Here is a 25,125-nt window from a genome sequence, read left to right as displayed (position 1 = left end):
ACTAGAAAGCTGAAGAGAATAATAAAAAGAGGTTTTAATGATTCACTGCAGCCTTTACTAAGCTGACCAGGAATACAGCTGAGTACCAAACAACAAAAGTAAAGATGATATCAGTGTAGAGTAGTACAGAATAAGATGTAGGTGTTGAAAAGTAAAAGGATGAAGCTGAAAGTGATGGAGGAGGGATGAATGCAGGACTGAAGCCAGAACCAAGAAGAACCTGTGTTTAAGGAACTGAAGAATTGAAGGATGGACATGAGAAACATCAGTGTTTCAGGAATACAATAGTGAAAATAAGATGTGTTGGTGACATTTTATCAGGGTATTCCCGTGGAAAGGCTTTGTTGTTTTGCGATTAAAAAAATCAGATAAAGTCAGCAGTGAGTTTATAAAAACTCAAAATGCAGCACTGTGTAAATTCTTTGCAAAATTAAGCTGAGAAAATGAGAGAACAAAATGAAGAAAGAAAAAAGTTGAACATAAAAGTGTTTTATCCTCAGTGCACACAAAATCTGAAACAGTATAAAGTTATTATCAGTTGAACCAAATAAAAAGATCATTAAAAAAATAAAGCAGTGTTAATTCACAGACCTTCACTGTGTTGGTGATGCTGCAGGCTGCAGTGATAACTCATCCTCTGCACTGGCTAAACCTCTTTTTTTTACTCTTTGTTTTTATTTCTCTAAAGTGATTACACACAGCAATAAAAAGATGAAATATAACAATAATAACAGCAAATTGCTGCTATCAGAAGTGCTCAAGCACTTTCAGCCACTGCATTTCAGCACCTTTGTTTCTAGATGTGGTGTTATTGTAGGATTTCACCCAACATCAAAAGTTGTGATTTGTGCTCACGGGATTGTTACCGTATTTCTAAAGTTTGCATACTTCATTCAGATTGACGGTAAATGGGTTTTTTGCCATCACTAGCGGCTGTTACCATGGTAATTCAGTTAAACATCACCATAATAATAATTGATAACATCCATCCATTTTCTTTACACTCACACTCACTCCTATGGGCAGTTTAGAATTACCAATCAACCTAATGTACATGTTTTTGGGAGGAAACTGGAGTACCCCCACGCAGGCACGGTGAGAACATGCAAACTCCACACAGAAAGGCCCCTGTCTGTTCGAACCCAGGACCTCTTCTTGTTCTGAGGCAACAGCGCTAACCACTAAGCCACCGTACTACCCCATATTTAATAACCAATTATCCAAAAATGATAATCAGAAATTAAATTACATTTTAAAACTAAATCATCCAAAAAATTTGAACTAAAAAATTAACAGAAGTTGAACTTAACCATTTACTTTTGGCACACAAATCCTATATACCATACAGTACCACCCCTTTGTTCAAAAATATGACCATGTGACTAACAAGTCGCCCAGATGTGTCCTGTTAGATTATTTAAACGATTGATGGTCATGAATGTCTACTCTTGGTTTGAGTTCTGGGTTTGACCTGCATGTGTTGTTAAAAAAGGATAAACCATGAAGACCAGAGAGCTGTCTATGGGAGAAGTGCAAGCCATTATGACACTGAGCAAAGGAGGAAAATCAATCAAAGCCATTACGCAAGCACAAATGAGCCACAAAATTTCCTCGACCCAAGATGAACCTCTACCAAAGTGATGAAAAGCCAAAGTTTGGAGAAAGAAAGGATCTGCCCATGATCCAATATACAGTCAAGCACCGTGGAGGTGGTTATGTCTCAGCTTGGGCTTGCATGGATGCTTCTGGAACATTCTCACTGATCTTTATTGATGATGTAAGCCATGATGGTATCAACAGAATGGGTTCAAAAGTCTATCGAAACATTTAAATCTAAATGCATCAAATCTAACTGGGATGAACATCTTCCCAAGACAATGATCCAAAGCACATTGCCAACTCAACTAAGGTTTTACACTGACCACATCATCCACCAAACCCAAGTGAGCAGCATTTCACCTCCTGAAGAGGAAACTGAAGGAAGAACCAAGCTGCAGCACAAACATGGAAAAGCATCGCTATAGAAGAACGAAACAGTTTGGTGAAGTCAGTGGGCGTTGGGTTTGGTGCAGTTATTACAAGCTGAAACCAAATATTAAATGGTATTAAAATTACTTTAAAACAGGTGGTTCTAATACTTTTGCTCACCTTAAAATGGGGTGGTCTGTCATCATATTCTACACTGTTTAACAAATCTAGATGTAAATATCAGGAATTCTGGTCTATCATCTATTCATGTTTTGATCTCAAATTTAGGACTTCATTGTGTAGTAAAAAAACAAAAGAATTAGCTTGTACAAATACTTTAGAAGGAGTCAGTACACGAGACAGTGCAGCGGTGATAGTGTGTATGTAGTATATATAATGAATAGACGGTGTGCTTTGTGACAGGCCCACTGTGAAGCAATAATGATGGTCTGTATTGAGTGTATAGTGAATAGGGTGCATGACACTGTGTGTGTGTGTGTGTGACTGTGTGCATGTAGCATGCTGTTGTTTTTCATGCTGTGTTGTGTGTGGCTGAAGTGTTTAGTTCAGAAGCACATGTTAAGTTGGATGAACCTATCAGATAACACGTCATGGTTTAAATCCCAACAGCTGCGCTACACAGTCACACACAAAACACAAACACACACACACACAAATCAGTTATGAACTTATGGATAATTAATTTGTTCCTTTATTCCACATGTGTGTTATGAATGATCTCAGGTCATTGTTTTTTAGGATCAAGATAAGATACACAACAGAACAGCTGTAGTACATCCGTGATACAAACCCACATAATTTCCTCATGGAAACACATCTGAATGCAGAAATCCTTCTACAGGTCTAAAACACCAAATGATGCAAATGATACACATGTAATACAACAGAGGTCTGGGAAAGTCTGGACTTCTGTAGTTGGGGCTTTTATCTTGACTGCTCTGATGACCTGAAACTGCTGGCCATCGCCTGCCATCCTACACTGCTAGTATCATTTTAGCTGGTGTGTTAATATTGCTCCACAGGATAGTGCCTTGAATTCTTAGCAGCTGCTGTCTGATCAAATCCTACAGCTGGCAAATTACCACCCTTACACTGCTATCATTATTCTGGGTGATTTCAACCACACAAACTTCTCCAAGGTACAGGCAAAGTATAAACCACTCATTTCCCATCCAACTGCAGAGGGGAAAATTGGCTCACTGCTACAGAACAATAAGCCTAGGCTAGACTATATCAATAAACTAACAAGAGTGTGTGAGAGCATACATTGTTTTTTTTGGGTCTGTTCACTAAAATTGTTGCTACATATAATGCAAAGCATGGGTCACCAATGTATACGTTAAGGAGATATTGCATAGAAATGAAGAAGAAGAAGCCTCTACTATCACCTAGTATATACTAGAAGTAAGAATTCCACTGTGCTATAATGTATATGTGACAAAAATAAATGCGTCTTTAAAAAAGAAGAAGCTTTCGTCTTAGAAATCTGAAGAATTAGCCTGCTTCAGAAACTATGTACCTGCACATTCTGTGCTTCAGTGATAACAAAGTCATTTGATTGTCATACATCTGAATACTGTCATTTGTTCCCTTTCAGTTTGCACACAGGGTCAGTAGATCAGTGTGTGCTGTTGTAATTATGGGAGTGCAATTTGTCCGGCGTCATCTGGTCAACAGTGCCACATATGCTAGATTTCACCTTGTGGTCTTTGGTTCTACATTTAATGCACTCTTTCCTGACCTTCCTGAAGCAAACCTTCACAAATGAATGTTCACATGTAAATGGATATGCTTTCAGACTAATCATAAGCAACATGTGTGAGTGGAACCATATCTAATCAGGAAAGGAGAAAAGAGCAAGTATCTACAGGTAGTAGAACATGTTACAACACAGACTGTGGAAATAATAACATAAGTACCCTCCTGTAACCACCTTCCACCCCATTAGCAATCAAACAAACAAGTGTTAATGGGGTTGAAACTCTCAGCTGGGATAAAAACATCACTCCAATCACAAAGAAAGCACGGAGGCACATGTACTTCTTTTGACAGCTTTACAGAAGCTCTGCATTTCATAACACATACATACTAATACAGTCATCACTGAAAGCTTCTGCTGCAGCATGTTATCCAGTGTGCTGAGAAAGTTATTGGCCACAACCTTCCATCCCTCACTAAATTACACCACTCAAAAGCAGTGAACTAGACCACGAGGATTGCTACTGGTTCCACACCCCCTAGATATCTAGCCATAGCTATATCCCTGGAAATCACACACAGGCGATCAGTTTAAGTGTATATTCACAAGAAGACCATTTTGAGAGAAATACATTTCAGTGCAGCATCTTGTCTGGGCTTGAAGGGACTCTTACACAAGGGTGAGGTCCCAGGCTAGGCTCTTGTATAAGCACAGTGGATAAAGGTACCTTGCACCATTCTGAAATGCTGTGACACATTTATAGCGAGTGCCTCGTGAGACATCATGCATAGTGCTGCAGTGTGCAATAATGGAGACTGCAAAAAGGGTAGTAGTTTAGTGCCAGACAATGGACTATGACTAAGAGTGTACAAAAAAAATTCAACTGAATATCTGTGTACTATCCTGTTGTGTCCTTGGCATGCACTTCCCTCTGAGAAGCCACAATTATAGATGTATGGCCAAGGTTGCCATGTTGAGGCAATAGATGTTGCTGAGGAGTAAGCTGACATTAATGGAATCTATTCAGTGTTGGCAAAATCACTCGTAATGGAATTAAACACAGTAGGCCGTAAGACCAAGTCATGGGCCAGTGCATCCTGAGATGGCTCCTTTCGAGAGCAGTCACCAGTGATTTATTTTGGCTTTGGCAAAGAACTCTACCTGTGCCTTGCCAAACCTCCTAGATCTGGAACGCCACTTTGTTGGGCACCTGCGCTGTTTTGACAATATATCTGCTGCACCATTGTGTGAGACACTCTCTGTGAGACTAATTATGTATGGATCAGTGTGTGTTGCTTTATGCCAGGCACCATCCAATCTTGTGCTGCCCTGGAAAATTAGATATTCAACCGTCACAACATGGCAGTGTCTCAGAACAGGTGGGAATAATTTGATGGTTAAGATTGTCCTCAGTTCCAGTTTAATGATGTGTTCTATCCTGACACTAAGGCTTCATATGTCCCCTGTGCTTGTGTGATACAACATCGAACTACACAGTACTCCCTCTGATGGGGTTCTGCTTCCAGGTTTCTGGTAAAACACCTTGCTCTCATCTGCAGAGGTGATAACGCTGCCTGTATATGTCCCCAGAGAGTTCTAAACTTGGAACTTTGAATTAAAATGCCTTTCCTTATAAGTTAATCCTCAAAAAACATCTGTGTTCTGGAGTATTCTGGTGTGTTCTTGAGTGTTCTGGTTTGTTCTCAAGTGTTATGGGGTGTGCTAGGATGTTCTGGAGTGTTCTGGTGTGTTCTTGAGTGTTGTCGAGAGTTGTTGAGTGTTCTGGGGTGTTCTGGTGTGTTCTGGTGTGTTCTTGAGTGTTCTGGGGTGTTCTCAAGTTTTCTCAGGTGTTCTGGTGTGTTCCTGAGTGTTCTTGAGTGTTCTGGGGCATTCTCACGTTTTCTCAGGTGTTCTGGTGTGTTCCTGAGTGCTCTGGGGTGTTCTAGCATGTTCTGGGGTGTTCTGGTGTGTTCTTGATCGTTCTGGGGTGTTCTCAAGTTTTCTCAAGTTAATCCTCAAAAAACATCTGTGTTCTGGAGTATTCTGGTGTGTTCTTGAGTGTTCTGGATTGTTCTGCAGGTGTTCTGGTGTGTTCTCAAGTGTTCTAGGGTGTTCTGGAGCGATGTGTCTGGCAGAAAGACTAAAAGCTCTAAAAGCTTCATCAAACAGAATGAAATCGATTTTTTTAATGGATTTTTTTGTCACTTGACAAGACAGGCTATGACTGTGTAAAGGTGCCTACATAGTTTGGATTGTTTCTGAAATCCACAGAGCTGAACTTGCACATGTTCTGTAGCACTGACTGTGCTAATCGTACTTGACGCCAGCTAAGATCTGATGGAGAGACTGATGGAGAGACTGCTGGAGAGTATCCCACTGCCAGAAGGGTGATTTTGATCACTGCCATCATATCTAGTTCAATTAAACTACAGTTTACAGACTGCACTTCCCTCCCACGATGATACCGCAACCACACAGACCTTGTTAAAGTCCCCTTTAAAGTGAAACCTCAACCAATAAGAATATTTTCAGTAAAACTAAAGGCTCTATGTTTGGAAAGTCTTTTCCTCTTCAATGTATTTAATACATTTTGCACGTTTAGTTTATTAATAATACGAATCCACACTTGTTGTAATTGCACTGTAATTAGATAGAATACAAGCTTGTAGATGAAAATACTTTCTATTAATGATTAATATGATGGATTATAAAATGTAATTGTAATACGCAGGGTTCTCCAGCCTTCACCAGTTTATTCTTTATAGCTAATAAGATATACAGAGTGATGGAACAACAGTAAGCGTTTCGTTAGCGGCACAGTTTCGGACACTGAATAATCTGGACAGCAGACGGAGAGGAACGGAGTGATATTCTCTGTTCCCCATGCGACTGGGTGACATTTTACATCCTTTATGATGCTTTTCTTTTCATCCCTGATGTTTTTCTTCATGTTGCAGTGTCCCTTTTTTCAGGAATCTGGTGGCAGTGATGTTGAAGAAATCAGACTGGAGCTCCAGGGAAACTAAATCTAATCTAATCAAATCACATGTCTCTCTGGGGCTGATAGATTTCATCATCTTGTGCCATGACATATATTTATATTTACAGCTCTATTTTGGGGAAATGGACTCCTCTCTCCTTTATCTTTTTTTTTATTCTTAGCTCTTTCTTTCAAATGCATTGTTAGGTGGAATTACTAAACGGCATTTTAGTTATTAATGAACGGCATTTTTTTTAATAACACAACTGTAACAAGCTGTGCAGAAATGAGTAGCTTTTGCTTGTTTTTTCTCCCTTTTTGTGCAAAGATATTCATTTGTTTTACTTATTTAAACACAAATTGTCAGTATACTAATAACATGTTATACTTTTCATGTTTCTGTTGCTTCCACGCATGGGAATACTGGTGTCTTACTTAATTTATATATTATTTTAACTGACACTACAGCAGTATGACAGCATGTTATGATATCCCACAAGAGAGAAAAAAAATCACTGGTACACTCCATAGCAGCCTTTAATCTTGTACTTTCATCTTCCATGTTTTCAGATTTCAAGGAGTTTTATTCCTCGTATATGTATTTGTTGAGGAGAGCTCTGGACGAGTTTGAGGTTGGCAGGTTGAACATGTTGAAGACAAAGGTCTCTCTCTCTCTCTCTCTCTCTCTCACACACACACACACACACAGAGCTCCTGCCAGCCTGAATAATTATAACTGATGGTGATGTTTCAGCTGAACTGTAAGCAGCCCTGACAGAAACAGATAGAGTGATGACGGCCATTACACACTGCCACACAGGTCACCTTATAGGTGTACACTTACTGACTTTAGCCCATTTGTCCGCCACACAAAGTATTGGCACCCCTCGTCCATCCACGGAAAGGAAACAACTATGCAGTTATAGCTGGATTATACCTATAGCTAATCCGCTTGAACCCACCACACACTCACACACAGGATACAAAGCCCTGTAGTAAGTAGATGGGGCTATTAAAAATGGCTTAGGTATAGGAATAAAGCAGTAATGTTGAACACACACTGAACATCCTGTTCTACACACTCAGGAATGTTTGTCTTCACTCTTTTACTCCTGTATAATGTACTGATTCATAGAAGGTGGACTCCCTTTGGAGTCGGGTTCATCTCAAAGGTGTTCTTCCTCATGTCATTTCAGGATAATGTCAGAACACTAATACGATAAAGATATGTTGTTTTTTACCTTACACTTTGGCTTTTTTGCTGTAATTGACAAGAGCAAAGAAAAAAAACGCAAGTGTTCAGTGTTGGCCAAAGAGAATTGCACCCACGTGTGATAGCTCCTCTGTACGTTCACTTCACTTAACGTTCGCTAAGCTCCTCTGCATGTTCGCTTCACTCTGATACAGCATAAGCACAATGTTAAATATTAATTTAGTCATTTTGTTTGTGCAATGCAAAAAATAACACGTTTGGGGCTTCCAGCTTATTTGGAGATATTTTCTTCTAGTTTATTTGGAGTATCATGGGTAATCAGCGTAGCTTAATTTAGCCAGCAACCTTGAGAGGGACTGAATTTGCTCATTAAATTTCTACAGTGTAATTAATGCACTCACATTATAAATTCTCCACGGAGGAGTTGCTGCGTGTTAGAGGCCGAGTTGCAGCTGTATGACATCACGCATCACATGTCAATTTTATTTGTATGTACACCCCTTAAGGGGTCTTTTGTCCTTCTTTAGAGAACCTAACAGTATATACTTAGCAAAAGGGGAATGCTTGTTCAAGGTAGAGAGAGAGAGAGAGAGAGAGAGAGTGTGTGTGTGTGTGTGTGTGTGCATACGTGTGTGTGTGTGTGTGTTGTGATATCAGGGATCACAACCTGATCTTCTAGATGCAGAATTGAGTTCATGAAGAAACCTTCTGCCATTTTTATATTTCAGGATGGTAGATGAGGATTATTGTGCATTAATCCATCATCTTATTAGGACTTCTTTCACACAGTCCTCTCTCTCTCTCTCTCTCTTTCTCTCTGTGTGTGTGTGTGTGTGTGTGTGCACGTGCACAAATTTAAAAAGCCTGCCACGCTATCATTAATTATTCTGTGCATCTCTGACTATTTTTAGAGCCCCTGCTTGAAAAGCAGCTGCAACAAGAGCAGGGTGTGTGTAATTGTTTTGGTTTAAAAAAAACACAATAATGAAACTGTGATTTGCAGCTTGTGTTTCAGTTTTTTATCTCTCTCTCAGTCTGTCACTTATAAGGGGAATTAGTGCCTAGGGTGCACAAGGATACAACACACACAAACACACAATATGTGCAGTGCAGCACATAGACATTTGTGACAGAATAAGCCTGGAAACATTTTCACTTCACAAGCTGCCTGTGGGGAGTTACACAAGTTATTGAAATGTTTTTTTTTTGTCATCAGCATTTGCTGAAACATAGCTGTGTGTCATGTGCATAGTAGTGAAAGCTAACACCATGTTTACTAATAATTGCACCTAAAGGTAGTGTGTGTATATATATATATATACACTATATTGCCAAAAGTATTCGCTCACCTGCCTTGACTCGCATATGAACTTAAGTGACATCCCATTCCTAATCCATAGGGTTCAATATGACGTCGGTCCACCCTTTGCAGCTATAACAGCTTCAACTCTTCTGGGAAGGCTGTCCACAAGGTTTAGGAGTGTGTTTATGGGAATTTTTGACCATTCTTCCAGAAGCGCATTTGTGAGGTCACACACTGATGTTGGACGAGAAGGCTTGGCTCTCAGTCTCCGCTCTAATTCATCCCAAAGGTGTTCTATCGGGTTGAGGTCAGGACTCTGTGCAGGCCAGTCAAGTTCATCCACACCAGACTCTGTCATCCATGTCTTTATGGACCTTGCTTTGTGCACTGGTGCACAGTCATGTTGGAAGAGGAAGGGGCCAGCTCCAAACTGTTCCCACAAAGTTGGGAGCATGGAATTGTCCAAAATGTCTTGGTATGCTGAAGCATTCAGAGTTCCTTTCACTGGAACTAAGGGGCCAAGCCCAGCTCCTGAAAAACAACCCCACACCATAATCCCCCCTCCACCAAACTTTACACTTGACACAATGCAGTCAGACAAGTACCGTTCTCCTGGCAACCGCCAAACCCAGACTCGTCCATCAGATTGCCAGATGGAGAAGCGTGATTCGTCACTCCAGAGAACGCGTCTCCACTCCACACCACTGCATCCGACGCCTTGCATTGCACTTGGTGATGTATGGCTTGGATGCAGCTGCTCGGCCATGGAAACCCATTCCATGAAGCTCTCTGTGCACTGTTCTTGAGCTAATCTGAAGGCCACATGAAGTTTGGAGGTCTGTAGCGATTGACTCTGCAGAAAGTTGGCGACCTCTTCACACTATGCGCCTCAGCATCCGCTGACCCCGCTCCATCAGTTTACGTGGCCTACCACTTCGTGGCTGAGTTGCTGTCGTTCCCAAACACTTCCACGTTCTTATAATACAGCTGACAGTTGACTGTGGAATATTTAGGAGCGAGGAAATTTCACGACTGGATTTGTTGCACAGGTGGCATCCTATCACAGTTCCACGCTGGAATTCACTGAGCTCCTGAGAGCGACCCGTTCTTTCACAAATGTTTGTAAAAACAGTCTGCATGCCTAGGTGCTTGATTTTATACACCTGTGGCCATGGAAGTGATTGGAACACCTGATTCTGATTATTTGGATGGGTGAGCGAATACTTTTGGCAATATAGTGTGTGTATATATATATATATATATATATATATATATATATAGAGGGAAGAAACAAAGGGCTTAGAACAGAACACCAACTTTTATTTTTGTGTGCATAAAGAGGTAAACATTTACAATCAGATAAGACCTGAGCCAGAAGAGAGCTGTTTCCAGCATGGAGACCCAACTCAGATCACTGTCCAAGAGTTGGTCATTTACTACTTTAACCAGCGGTGTCTCATTTACTATGATGAGGCCTAAACCCTCTCTTACTCTCTCACTCACTCTCTCTCTCTCTCTCCCTCTCTCTCCCTCTCTCTCTGTCTGATGCTGATGCAGCTACAAGCTGTGACAGTGATCTATATACAGTTAACCAGATTAATTTTTTTTTTTTAAATGAAACTAAGATTAAGCAGTTGAAGCTAAATAAATCACATAACAGCAATTAGGCAAAGGACAAAACAGGGCTAAACGCCAGGCTGTGGAAGTGAAATTAAAAGAAGTACATATTGTTTTTGTGTTTGGGGTTTTGTTGGCTGATTTTTAAGATGCTATTATCATACATTATCATTTTTTTTACTATGGATATCCTAAGTCTTGGGTCTACTTTCTCAGTCATGGTGCAGGAGAGACTGAATGTAAAGATTTTACTTTTTATTGAGGTAGTAGTGTGTCTGCTTATGGTCAGAGTCTCAGAATATTGGTAATGAAAAAATCTTTTTCTATATTTTTAAAGATATAATTGTTTCTGTTTGTCATGAGGTTTCCTGTTCATTGGTGGGGATTTTATCTGCACACTGATAAAAACTGTCAAGAATCTCATTTTTCATCTGCCAGAGTTTAAGAGGAAGTAATAACACAGTTATTGGCTGGTCGATATGTAGAGTATATGGTTGGCTTAAAGTGGCAGCAGGGAGAGTTAAGTGCTGCACATCTAAGTCGATTTTAGATGAGTAGCACACTGCGTAATAGAGTGATAAGTGCGTGTGTTACACCTTGTATTTTCTCCAATCATCGCCTCACGTGCATTTGTCATAAACAAAGCCACATGGTGTTTTATTGGCATTTTAATACAAAGTTAACATAACACTTTATCATTTGGATTTGTTAATTGTATGTTTTGGGGGATGCTAGGGAAATCAACATAAAGGTTATGGAACTCTTCTTCAGTGCTGTGTGGCAGGAAAGGTCTGATGGAACTGATACTTCAGACCCTGGGAAGATGAAAGAATAGCTGTTGATTTTTGATATGCTCTTTATATGCTGAGAAGTTTGCAGAAAGACAATGCTCAGATGACCTTTTTAATAACTTTGTTCGATTAGAATGATAAAGTAGTTCTGGACTCTGAACTGACCTTTCAGGAAGTTTCTACTGCAGTGTATCAGCAATCCTGTGGGCGAACACCAGGAGTTGATGGACTGCCCGTCGAATTTTATAAAGCTTTTTGGAGAGTTCTAGCTAGAGATTTTTTATGAAAGTTATAAAGCTGTCAGTGTGCTGCTTTCTCTTTCATACCAAAGCATTTCAGATTATAAGGTTCTTTATAAGCGTTCGGCAAATAGACTTGAAGGAGTTTTTGATGTGTTCATGCAAAAAGGTCAGTCACATTGTATAACTGGATAATTGGTTTTTAATACAGGACATTTTAGATCATACTGGAGAATGTTGTGTGTTGATATGGGTCTCCTTTCTTTTGACCATGAACTTGTAGACCATCAGTTTTTATTTAAGGCTCTTGAGAGTTATGGGTTTGGTGACTATTTTTTGCTTTAAGTTATTAAGGAAACATATAAGAGGATGCTATATCAATGAGAATATGAAGCTGTAAGCTTTAATAAGCATTTGGCTTGTGCAGATGATATCACTTACTCTTCATGATATCAAAATAAACCAAGATGTTAGTTTTGAGAAATGCTCTGAGAGTTTGTGAGAGGACCTTATCAGCTAGACTTAATTAGCAGACAACAGAAAGCCTTTAATTTGGCTCTAAAGGGAGTGATTTGCCTGAACCTCCAGAAATATTCAGTGGGGAAAGTCCTGAGTACTTTGGTAAGGAGTGAATATAAAAATAATGGAAGGGTTTAATTGAGAGTGTTCATGCTAAGTTGTCTAAATGGAAATATTTGCTTTCTGATAGCAAACAGTGCATGTTGGACCCAAGGGCCCACAACTTTTTCTTAAGGGAATGGGAGAGCCCCAACTGGTGGTTATTTGAAGTGTTTTTGAAGCTGCTGATCAGGACAGAGATGCTGTGCTCAGCTACCATTAGGCATGTATTGACAGAGGCAGGATTCTTTAAGATATATCTGAGGAGGGAATCATATTGGCTACAGAGGAAGTTAACGTGTCTTGCTCAGCATAAGCTAGATAATTTGGCGGCTGTTCTTCCCACTCCAGCAAGAGATGTTTTGAAAGACACTCCTGTTAAAATGAGGTTTCTCTTTTTTCTAAACTGCATGTGTTTTGGATAAAGAAAGGATAAAGATGCTGGAAAATTACTTTCCATTGACAGCCTTGAATTAGAGCTTTTTAGTGATTCGAGTTGAAAAGCTTGTGTAAAAACAGTCAATTATCAGCATCTTAAATATAAAGGAAATACTAGATGGACAGAGGTCAGATTCAGTCTCCTCCCTGAAAGGTTGTTGGAGAGCCCTGGACAATAGACCAACTGAAAGGAAGGTGGATAGTCTTCTTTAATGGAGAATCATACATGGGATATGAGCTACAAACAGACACACAAAACGATTGAATTCCTCAAATGAGGAGCAATGTCTCTTTTGTGGGGTTTCTGAAACTGTTTTTCATATTTTTATTGAGTCCTCAAATCAAATTTTAGCTTGGGGTTTACAGTTTACAGGCAGTTTTAATCAAGCACTGTTTATTCTCGCTCCAAAAATCTGGTGAAAAACAAATGTGCAATAGTGGTTTTTTTTGGTTCTTGATGTGAGCCTGATGACAAGGGGATGGAAGGGTGTTTTATTTTATTGCTAAATCGCATTATAGTAATTTGTTTCCATTGAATTAATAAAAGAATCCAAATAAAGGTCTCTCTCTCTCTCTTTCTCTCTCTCTCTCTTTTTCCACCAGCTCCAGAAACTGAAGCGCTCACTATCACTCAAGTCAATGATGCGCAGCAAAAGTGTTGAGAACTTCTTTCAGAGGTCCAACTTTGAGGCCCCTTCCCCTGACAGTATCATCACTACCGAGGCTCCACCCTCCATCATCGAGTCTCCCTTTTGTGACTGCCCTTTGACCCTTGACAGGTCCCCGTCCATCAGTCCGAACCTGTCTATCTCTTCACGTTCACCTTCATCAAGCCCATCCCTGTCAATTAACTCCAACACTCCTCCCCCTCCTCAGCCACGCCCACTGAAAACACACTGTTTCTTGGAATACGTGTTTCGCCGGCCCACTGTCTGCCAGCAGTGCAAGCAAATCATAACAGGTATATATGCTTATTCAGGAAATTCAGCAATTTGTCGTTAACTGTGAAGTACAACTGACACTAAAGCTAAGCTTTGCAATATATTGATATTATAAATTTATAACATGGCAGCTTTAGATTGAGTCGATCCATTGATCAAGTGATCAGAAATATTGGAACACATGACTGACAGGGGTTTCTTGTTGCTCAGGTGTGTCCTGCTAGATTATATTAAGAGTTTAAATAGTTAAGGAGTCTACTCTTGGTTTGAGCTCTTTCTTTTTCGAATTTGTTAAAAAGGACAAAAGACCAGAGAGCTGTTTATAAGAGAAAAGCTAGCTATTTAGTCAGAGACATTAAACAAGCCTACATCAGCCAAGAAAAACATCAGCAGTTGATGACAGAAATATTGTGAGAGCCCAGAAGGAAAACCCCAAAACAGCAGTCAGTGACAACAACCTCCACAGGTCAGAGGTGAAGGTCTCACAATTCACCATTGGTGACGTCTGCCAGAGAGAGTCTTACCAAAAAAGTCCTGAAACTGAGATGAACCTCTACCAAAGTGATGGAAAAGCCCAAAGTGTAAAGAAAGATAGGATCTGCTCATGATCCAATATGTACAAGGTCATCGGTCAAGCATGGTGGTGGTTGTGTCATGGCTTGGGCTTGCATGGCTGCTTCTGGAACACTCTCACTGATCTGTATTGATGATGGACTCATGATGGTATCAGCAGAATGAATTCAGATGTCTACAGAAACATTCTGACTGCCAATTTACAGAGAAATGCATCCGATCTAATCATGAGGAACTTCATCATGCAGCAAGATGATGATCCATAACACACTAGCAACTCAACAAAGGACTTCTTCATAAGTTTGACCAAGTCAATCACCAGACTTTATCCCAACTGAGTATCTCACTTCCAAAAACCTGTTGATTTTAGTGAAAAAACCTTCAGCACAACAATGACCCAAAGCCAATCAACAAAGGAATGACGTAACCAAAAGATCAATGTTTTGGAACCAATGAGCCAGAGCTGGACCTGAATCCAAGGAAAGATCTGTGGAGTGAACTGAAGCAGGCTGTGCACAGGAGATGACCACACAGTTTGATGGATCTGCAATGTTTTTACAGGAGAGAGTGGGAAAATACTGACAAGTCAAGTCACTGATGTGATGAAAACAAAAGGTGATTCAATGAAATATTAGTGTAGGGGTGTGAACAATAACGCTAGGTTAGCTTGGCTATATAAAGGTTTGGTATTTTCTTTTTTCATAAAAAGCTTCTATTTGCTTTTCCACTTTAAATTTTTAATGGTGTAATTTCACACTGAGGATGGAAAACATTCTGATGTGATTCATCTTGGTTTCATTTTTATTACATCACAAAAACCTGACATTTTTTGTGCAGCAGGGTGTGTAGACTTTTTATATCCATTGTGTATCTATTATGAAGAGGACATTTATTCACAGTTGATATTATTATGCTTAAATTCTGTAACTTGAAGTGGTGGAAATGCTTGTCTGTTTTTAGGATATTGGTTTTTGACACTCAAATCATCCATCCATCCATCCATCCATTCTCTGTACCTTATTTATTCCTAATTAGGGTCACGGGGATCTGCTGGAGTCTATCCCAGCACACATTGGACAAAAGGCAGGGGTACACCCTGGACAGGTTGCCAGTCCATCACAGGGCCAAATATATAGACAGACAACCACACACACACACACACACACACTCCTGTGGGCAATTTAGAATTACCAGTCAACCTAATGTACATGTTTTTGGACTGTGGGAGGAAACCGGAGTACCTGGAGTAAACACGTGCAGGCACAGGGAGAACATGCAAACTCCACACAGAAAGGCCCCTGACTGTTCGAACCCGGGATTCAAACCCAGGACCAACACTCAAAGCTTAGTCACGTATCCCAGGTCCCACAGGGATGTTGAACATAGACGCTGAGCAACTAAAATCTTATTCTTTCACCTTTGAGTAATAATAAATCATTCTACACTGTTAAAGGAATTGAATTGTTCTAAAGTTTATGCAAATTTAATTTTTTTAAATTTTTTTTAAAATTAATCCATACATTAAAGTTAATCCGGTCGGCTCTGGTGTACAGGCTCTAATAACCAACCCAGAGCTGAAGGTATGTGTAGCTGCAGTCTCAGACTCCTGTCACTTCTTTTACTGTGACGATATCATCATCATCATCATCATCGTCATCCTCCTCATAAAATTTCCCTTATAATCTTGAAAACAGATTGTTGTAAACCCTCCCCCCCTCTCTTTATCTGTCTTTCTGTCTGTCTATCTATCTACCTATCTGTCTATCTATCATCTGTCTCTGTCTCTTTCTCTCTTTGTCTATCTCTCTGTCTAGGGAACTCAAAGCAGGGTCTGCGCTGCAAGACGTGTAAACTAGCAGCCCATCTGTGGTGCTCATCTGAACTTTCACAGCAGGTTTGCAATGGAAAGGTAAGTCTCTGTCTCACACACACACAAACACACACATACACACTCACACACACTCACACACACACACACATACACACACACACACACACACACACATACACACTCACACACACACACACAAACACACACATACACACTCACACACACACACACACACACACACACACACATACACACTCACACACACTCACACACACACACACACATACACACTCACACACACACACACACACACACATACACACTCACACACACTCACACACACATACACACTCACACACACACACACACACACACACACACACACATACACACTCACACACACACACACACACACACACACATACACACTCACACACACTCACACACACACACACACACACACACACACATACACACTCACACACACACACACAAACATATACACTCATAGGAAGTATGAGTGAGGAAGTAACCTCATGGACTACAACCCCAAAAAATATATATGATATTTTAGCTTGACAATAGCAAATATATTTTAAGACATCATATTAAATATTTATAACAAACATCTCAAAACACCTCAGTGTATGTGGTTAAAAGTGTATGAAAAATAGATTTCCAGTGCAAAACAAGCATGAGGCTTCTAATTCCTGCCTGGAATATTTAATATATCCTCCTTGTGGGAACTTTTTTCATTCCCATGAAAACACACACACACACATACACACATACACACACACACATGCACACACACACTCTCTCTCTCACTCACTCACTCACTCACTCACTCACTCTCTCTCTGACCTTATCAGCATCTTCTCTTCTGTACGCTGACAGTGAATCATCCTCCAAAGTGGTTTACTCCTGCCACACACACACACACACACTCAGTCATGCATAAAAGAGTCTATTTTCCATGTCTCTTACGTTGATATTCCACCCTCTCCAAAAATAGCAGGATTAATAACACCGTTCTGCTTCCAAATCTCACTCTTATTCTAGACGGCACGGATGTTCACAAAGATTTATCCAAAATTTTAGGAGTCAAAGAAGTAAAACTGCAGAATTGTTAAAACTAGCTAGCTTAACTAAGAAAAACAGACCGAAGCTGTAAACGCTGTAACACCTGCATTCAAGTACAAGTGACTTTCAGTTCACAGATGTTGCTGGAAACTGATCAGTCAGTATCCAGAATTCAGCAGCGATGTAGGATTAATAACTTAAATGATAGAAGAGTTTAAATATTTGGTAAATGGAAGTATGACACAGTAAGACATGGTTTTGCAGCACAGGATGAATTCGCTAATACTTTGGTGGCCAGGAGGGATTTTTATTTGTGAGGGTGATATTTCAGTGGTTCAGGGCTCGAGGCCAGAACAGATTAGCTTGGGGTTGAACAGCACCGGAGCAGTGGGTTCAGTCTTGGGTTATCTGATGATTCGCTTTGAATCAAATTGCTGGTTTTCGTGATAAGACAAGACTAAAGCACCAAGAGGAAACATGTGATGTTTCTTGTTTGGCATTCAAACAGGTCTTATTGAGTTTTTCTCTATCCTAACATCAGCTGTTGAAAATTGTGCATTTAACAGACGATACTTAGGTTTCTTGCAGAAACTTCCAAGAAAACACTGTGATGAAGTGAATTAATAATAATAAGAAGAAGAAGAAGAATAGTGCCTCAAATAAATAAATAAATGTCTTTTGAATGCAAACATATTAAAACCATAGAAGAGAAGCTGAGGAGAATTAGTCTAGGTGGCAAGTTACAACAAATTCATTTTAAAAAATGACATTGCTGCCTTAGGTTTGTAACAAAAGCAAGCAAAAATGCATTATATTCCCTTTCCTCTGATCTAAATCAGCGTGATTCACAGCAGAAATTGCATCTGTAAAATTCACCATTTTAAGCGGCTAATAAAGTGTTTATAGATGTCAGGAATGCATGATCACAGCACTATACATAACTCATACGGTTTATCCGCTAAGAAAACGAGTAGCTCTGTGATCTGATAAAGTACAAAGCTAGCGTAAAGCTGTAACGGCGTGTCAGCTGTTAACGGGACTGCTCTCAAACGTGCTCTCATTCTCGCTGTCACGGCTCCTTTTATATCTGTTTAACACAACAATGTTATGTTTAAAATATGTTCAGGGATGTATGTATGTATATATATATATATATATATAGATAGATAGATAGATAGATAGATAGATAGATAGATAGATAGATATACACTATATTGCCAAAAGTATTCGCTCACCCATCCAAATAATCAGAATCAGGTGTTCTAATCACTTCCATGGCCACAGATGTATAAAATCAAGCACCTAGGCATGCAGACTGTTTTTACAAACATTTGTGAAAGAATGGGTCGCTCTCAGGAGCTCAGTGAATTCCAGCGTGGAACTGTGATAGGATGCCACCTGTGCAACAAATCCAGTCGTGAAATTTCCTCGCTCCTAAATATTCCACAGTCAACTGTCAGCTGTATTATAAGAACGTGGAAGTGTTTGGGAATGACAGCAACTCAGCCACGAAGTGGTAGGCCACGTAAACTGACGGAGCGGGGTCAGCGGATGCTGAGGCGCATAGTGCGAAGAGGTCGCCAACTTTCTGCAGAGTCAATTGCTACAGACCTCCAAACTTCATGTGGCCTTCAGATTAGCTCAAGAACAGTGCGCAGAGAGCTTCATGGAATGGGTTTCCATGGCCGAGCAGCTGCATCCAAGCCAAACATCACCAAGTGCAATGCAAAGCGTCGGATGCAGTGGTGTAAAGCACGCCACCACTGGACTCTAGAGCAGGGAAGACGCGTTCTCTGGAGTGACGAATCTCGCTTCTCCATCTGGCAATCTGATGGATGAGTCTGGGTTTGGTGGTTGCCAGGAGAACGGTACTTGTCTGACTGCATTATGCCAAGTGTAAGGTTTGGTGGAGGGGGGATTATGGTGTGGGGTTGCTTTTCAGGAGCTGGGCTTGGCCCCTTAGTTCCAGTGAAAGGAACTCTGAATGCTTCAGCATACCAAGACATTTTGGACAATTCCATGCTCCCAACTTTGTGGGAACAGTTTGGAGCTGGCCCCTTTGGATGCAGCTGCTCGGCCATGGAAACCCATTCCATGAAGCTCTCTGCACACTGTTCTTGAGCTAATCTGAAGGCCACATGAAGTTTGGAGGTCTGTAGCGATTGACTCTGCAGAAAGTTGGCGACCTCTTCGCACTATGCGCCTCAGCATCCGCTGACCCCGCTCCGTCAGTTTACGTGACCTACCACTTCGTGGCTGAGTTGCTGTCGTTCCCAAACACTTCCACGTTCTTATAATACAGCTGACAGTTGACTGTGGAATATTTAGGAGCGAGGAAATTTCACGACTGGATTTGTTGCACAGGTGGCATCCTATCACAGTTCCACGCTGGAATTCACTGAACTCCTGAGAGCGACCCGTTCTTTCACAAATGTTTGTAAAAACAGTCTGCATGCCTAGGTGCTTGATTTTATACACCTGTGGCCATGGAAGTGATTGGAACACCTGATTCTGTTTATTTGGATGGGTGAGCGAATACTTTTGGCAATATAGTGTAGCTGCAAAGGGTGGACCGACGTCATATTGAACCCTATGGATTAGGAATAGGATGTCACTTAAGTTCATATGTGAGTCAAGGCAGGTGAGCGAATACTTTTGGCAATATAGTGTATATTCACAGTGCTGGATCTGCTGCGAATGCCTTACAAATGAATCAGTGTCAAATCATCCTGACGGACAGCCGTGTTTATGATAATAATATTGTCATTAAGTAACGCTCAACATCACTGATTATAGGGCATGTGGAGGCACCAGCATGGAGAAAGAAGACATGCTGCAAGAAATCATTGCTCTACTATCCCATTGCACACAAATGATTCAGTGAGTGCAGTAGTAGTAGAGAGAGAGAGAGAGAGAGAGAGAGAGAGTGGCAGCAACTGAAAAGAATAGGAATAAAATTATTTAAAATGTTGGAGAATGACAGACAGGTTCAGGTTGGACGGATGATAATGAGACTCGTTTTATCACTCCGAAGACTTCTTACAGCTCTCTCTCTCTCTCTCTCTCTCTCTCTCTCTCTCTCTCCCTCTCTGTGTCCTTTCTCTCCTTGTCTCATTATCAGCACAGAGTGTCTTCAGTATCGCCTGTAATTCACAGATGGCCCACATTCATAAATTAACATGTCCAATTGTATTAAATTAAATAAATGTGTTTATTCCCAGGGAGGCAATTAGTCGTGGAAGAAACATGCATAAAATTGACATCACACAACTGCAGCAGCAGCAGCAGCAGCAGCAGCGGTGACGAGAAGAAAGTGCAGAGAAACGGTTTTAAATAAAAAAATAAATAAATGCAAACACACACCTCTGGGCATATCCATGTCACAAACTACACAGTTCGAGTTACTACAGAGTTAGAGCTGGGTTTTTTTTTATCTTTTTCAATGTAATCTCTTCCTAAATGTTAGCATGCTAAGCAGGTCCGTTTACCTATCGGGGCAACGTGCTCCGAAGTGAATCGAAATGAAATGGATTCTTTTGATTAATTTACTATTAGGCTCAGATTCCCACTGCATGTAGTGAAACAAAACCAAATGAAAAAGAAAAACCAAACCCACCATACAGGGCTGTAAAACAATCCTGAGGGTCATGTGATTGCAGCAGTTCTGTTAGAGCCGTTCTGCTGTTACAGCAAATGAATCAACATCTGCTGATGAATCAGAATCCAGCTCTCAACAGCAGCGTGCTATATTTTGGGGAAAGATTTGTGTATGGAGGATTTTTAACATTTATACAGGTTCTGGATTTCCACTGAATCGAGTGATTTTTCACGCTTTCATGGACGAGGATTTTAATGGGGGGCTGAGTAAGACCTTCTAGAAACATCTCCCTTGTCCCGTCCCCTGTCTCTCTCTCTCTCTCTCTCTCTCTCTTTCTCTCTCCTGCTTTGTCATACACTTTTTTCTCCCCCATCAGCAGTTATACATCATTGCTGACCTTTTTTTTTTGTTTTTCCTCCATCCCTTGTGGATGTTATTTTAAACAAGAGACACAAGTGAACTCTGCAGCTACCTTCCATTATTACTCACTGACGTTTGGACTTTTCTTTTTTCTTTTTTTCTTTTTTTTTGATTGCACCAAATCATTTCACACTGTTTATAAAAGCTGCTGAGTAAGCATGTGCATGGGCTGATAATCCAGTGTGTGAGTGTGTAAGTGTTTCTAGATGAGTGTACCCTTCTGCTTGCTTCTCACCAGAGGTTTATTTAATTCATTAAATCATTGTTTTTAATGAATCAGTGCGTCCTTGTTGGTCGTGTCCCTGTTTGATCGAGGTTCAATCACATTAATTTAATCATTTGCATCGCTTTCAGATTTCTGCAACATTTCCACTTTCTGTCCATTAGACGGGGGCGGGGCATAAGGGGGCGGAGTCTAGGGGAGCAAAATGTGCAAGTCATATTTAAAAAATTTCCCTCGACATTCCAGCTGGGAAGACTTGTCACTGTTGAATGATGAGCTGTGGATTCCAAGTAAACACGTTTCATACTGGCCGGCATGGTCCTTTTTTAATGTGAAACATAATAGTATTTTATTTATATCATATTATTGTGTTCTGCTGTAGCTGCCTAGAAACATAAATACAAACAAAAACTCATGCACTTCTAGATATTTATTATTTATTTTTTACTCTGTCCCTTTTTATCCCTTTCTCGATGCTCCTCTCTGTCCTGTACCCTCGTGTCAGTCGGGGGCATTCAAGCGGAACTTCAGCTCTCCACTGCTCACTAACGAGCTGTTTACTGTCGTTAAGGAAGCTCCGCCCACTCAAGGTGAGAGATCTCCATCTGCTGATGTGCCTGTCATCTTGATGTGAGTGCAGATCTCTTGTGTATAGTAATATATTACTGTGTGTGTCTGTGTGTGTGTGTGTGTGTGTGTGTGTAGAGGAAGGAAAAGGCACAGTGGACCCCGTGTATGAAGCCCTGCGATACGGAACGTCTCTAGCACAAATGAGCCGTTCGACTTTCAACAGCATCTCAGAGTCGCCGTGTCAACAGGTGAGATCATACTGTGAACTTTTACAGTGACATTTTTATTTGGATTCTGTCCTGTAAATGAAATGTATGTGCTCCAGAGTGAAGAAGGACAGGAGAAGCTGGACAGTGAATCTGTTGCTGATGAAGAGTGTGGGGCTGAATCAGAAGGTAAGACCACCAAAATGACTCTTCACACTTGATCCTGAGTTGCTCTGAACACGGGGTAAAAGGAATCCTGGGTTATGTTGTTTCAGGTTTCCCACTGCTCATACTTTAACCCAGGATTTTACAGTCCAATCCTGTGGATTCATAACGTGAGCTTTCACACTGTACAATCCTAAAACATTGGTTCTTATTTCCATATTTTCAGCATCAACAGCCCTGCCTGGATGAATACACACATGACTGCTTTAAATAACGGCCTGTCACACACTTTTGTGTCAGTGAGGGAAAAAACAGCCTTGAAGCTTGTCTGATTTTTTAAGAATTTAATTTAAAATGAAAGAAAAAAAGAACAGGTCTGTGACCCTGGGCCTGAACAAGCATCATTAGTTTTCATTCAGCTTCCAGTCAGTTCCTGAAATACTCAGTTATTTCTGACTGCCATCCAGTTTATCCTGAACATATTCTCCTGAGCATGGCTGTAAAAATAAAGCTGTCTCCTCTTCGCTCCAAATGATGCCATTTCTGTCACCATATATGGAATATATAGAATAACATATATAGCACACGCTGTCCAGTCTCTGATTCGCTGTCTGTTGCCAAGCATCGAGACGTAACGTTCGAACAGCGCATCGTTTCACACTGTACACATTTGCCACGGCAATGCGGAGTCAACGATGTAAAACATGCTGAGCCTGCCTCGAAGAAGGTTTTCATAACCCCGGGGTAAAAAGCCACGCTAAAACATAATACAAGTGTGAACTGTTTCTTAAATTGGGGTTAAAAGCAGGGTTTGGAACGATGATGACCCGGAGATCAGTGTGAAAAGCTCTTATGTGATCCACTTACACACAAACTACTTTAACAAATAGAAGCACTTTAACGCACTGTTTTCTACTTCCTGTCATTCTCTCTCTCTCTCTCTCTCTCTCTCTTTCTCTGTAGTGGCGTCTCTGGCCGAGAGTGAGAAGAGTGAGGTGGACGACAAGCTCAGTTTACAGGTGAGAGAGTTTTTTGCATGTGTGAAAAAATGCCCTGCTGAAAAACCTTGAATTTGAAAAAGTCTTGCACCTGGAAAAACAATAAGGCCATTAATGTAATAGGACATTGTAAATAAACATGAGACACTTCTATTAAGATGAATTTACTAATAAATAATGATGAATATGAATGATGAATAACTAAACTCAGATAAAACTCAAGTTCTCAGAAATGGTTTGGATGCATCACTAATCACGAACGATTTGGAAGATTAATAAACATCACATATTTTTAACACATCCAGGACCCACAGATTAAATGTCATTTTTTTTTTTTAAATTCCTGGACAGTGTTGTGGTGTCAGTGAATCCAGGGAGCTGTCAATCAAACAAACTGTTGATCAGCTCATTAGAACAGTTTCTCATGGGACAAAGTTAGGGAGGACAGATTAAGATGGTTTGGACATGTTCAGAGGAGGGAGAGTGAGTATATTGGTCGGAGAGTGTTGGACATGGAGCTGCCAGGCAGGAGGCAAAGAGGAAGACCAAAGAGGAGGTATATGGATGGAATAAATAGTGGGTATAAGTGTTGAGGATGCAGAAGATAGGGATAGGTGGAGAGAGATGATTCGCTGTGGCGACCCCTGAAGGGATAAGCTAAAAGAAGAAGAAGAGTTTCTCAGATCAGTGACACACTTGTCTATGATTAAATTCACACTTTGTTAAGGTTTATTACAAACATTATAACAAAGGAATGTTTGACTGGGTTGCCAGGTATCCATAAAAATTATTCTTGCAGGTATTAAACCCAGCTTAAAGCACGAAACAATGAACATGTCCATCACCGCGGTCCTAATCCCTGTATTTTAACTCACTGAAGTATAAAATAATACATTCGTGATGAAAGATGAGAGAAATACTAATGGTACATATTACATGGCTTTCTAATCCCCAAAAGGATCGAACTGCTCACAGTACATGACTAATCACCTGGTCAGATGCTGCTTTCTCACAAATCTGCACATGCTGTTTATCATGTGATTTTGTGACCAATTATTCCCAGCATTAAGATATATAACAGAAAAAAAGATGATGGCTGATTAACTGGATTCAGGGATCTGCTGTGCGTGAGAGGAGATGAATTTGAGTTACTCAGTGAGTTGCTGTTGCTGTTGCTCATCATAGAGGTGCACGTGCTGCACGACTTATCGCTGAGGATGTCACACATGCTTTAAATCAGAGCATCTGAGACACCTCACAGACAGAGAAAATCGTGTTGCTAACCCAGTACGCGAGCAGTCACAGCAGGGGAGCACAGCGATCTGTCGTATAGATGTAGGGAGTGTCACAGATAAATCCCTCTATTTATTTGGTTACAAGGAAATCACGCTTACAATCTTGTAGTGTGCACTTGGCTTTACAGATAAATCAAGCAGATCTGTGTGTGTGTGTGTGTGTGTGTTTCCAGCCCCCCAGGCGCATCGAGCTTCGCGCCATTCACACCTATGTGGTGTTGTACAAGTTCCTGCCTCAGGAGAAAAACGACCTTGAGCTTCAGTAAGTAACAGTGCGTGTGTGTGTTTAGGTGTGTGTGTGTGTTTGTTTGTCCTTGTGTGAATTTAGTTTTTCA

At 40.6% G+C, this 25,125-nt stretch overlaps 1 protein-coding gene across 2 annotated transcripts in view; it reads left to right on the top strand.

The window, feature by feature from the left end:
* Positions 1 to 25,125, top strand: part of LOC131363164 (SH3 and cysteine-rich domain-containing protein 2-like) — a 40,426-nt gene that overhangs the window by 715 nt on the left and 14,586 nt on the right. For both annotated transcript variants that reach the window (XM_058405452.1, XM_058405453.1), the window contains exons 2-8: positions 13,491 to 13,848; positions 16,216 to 16,310; positions 22,062 to 22,146; positions 22,262 to 22,374; positions 22,452 to 22,521; positions 23,461 to 23,516; positions 24,964 to 25,052. In XM_058405452.1, the coding sequence (XP_058261435.1) occupies positions 13,491 to 13,848; positions 16,216 to 16,310; positions 22,062 to 22,146; positions 22,262 to 22,374; positions 22,452 to 22,521; positions 23,461 to 23,516; positions 24,964 to 25,052 (866 nt within the window). The remainder of the gene's footprint in view (positions 1 to 13,490; positions 13,849 to 16,215; positions 16,311 to 22,061; positions 22,147 to 22,261; positions 22,375 to 22,451; positions 22,522 to 23,460; positions 23,517 to 24,963; positions 25,053 to 25,125) is intronic.

Source organism: Hemibagrus wyckioides, linkage group LG13 (assembly GCF_019097595.1).
Source record: "Hemibagrus wyckioides isolate EC202008001 linkage group LG13, SWU_Hwy_1.0, whole genome shotgun sequence".
In the NCBI taxonomy this organism is placed as follows: domain Eukaryota; kingdom Metazoa; phylum Chordata; class Actinopteri; order Siluriformes; family Bagridae; genus Hemibagrus; species Hemibagrus wyckioides.
The sequence above is the reverse complement of the archived record's forward strand: the minus strand, read 5'-3'. Positions and strand labels throughout refer to the sequence as shown.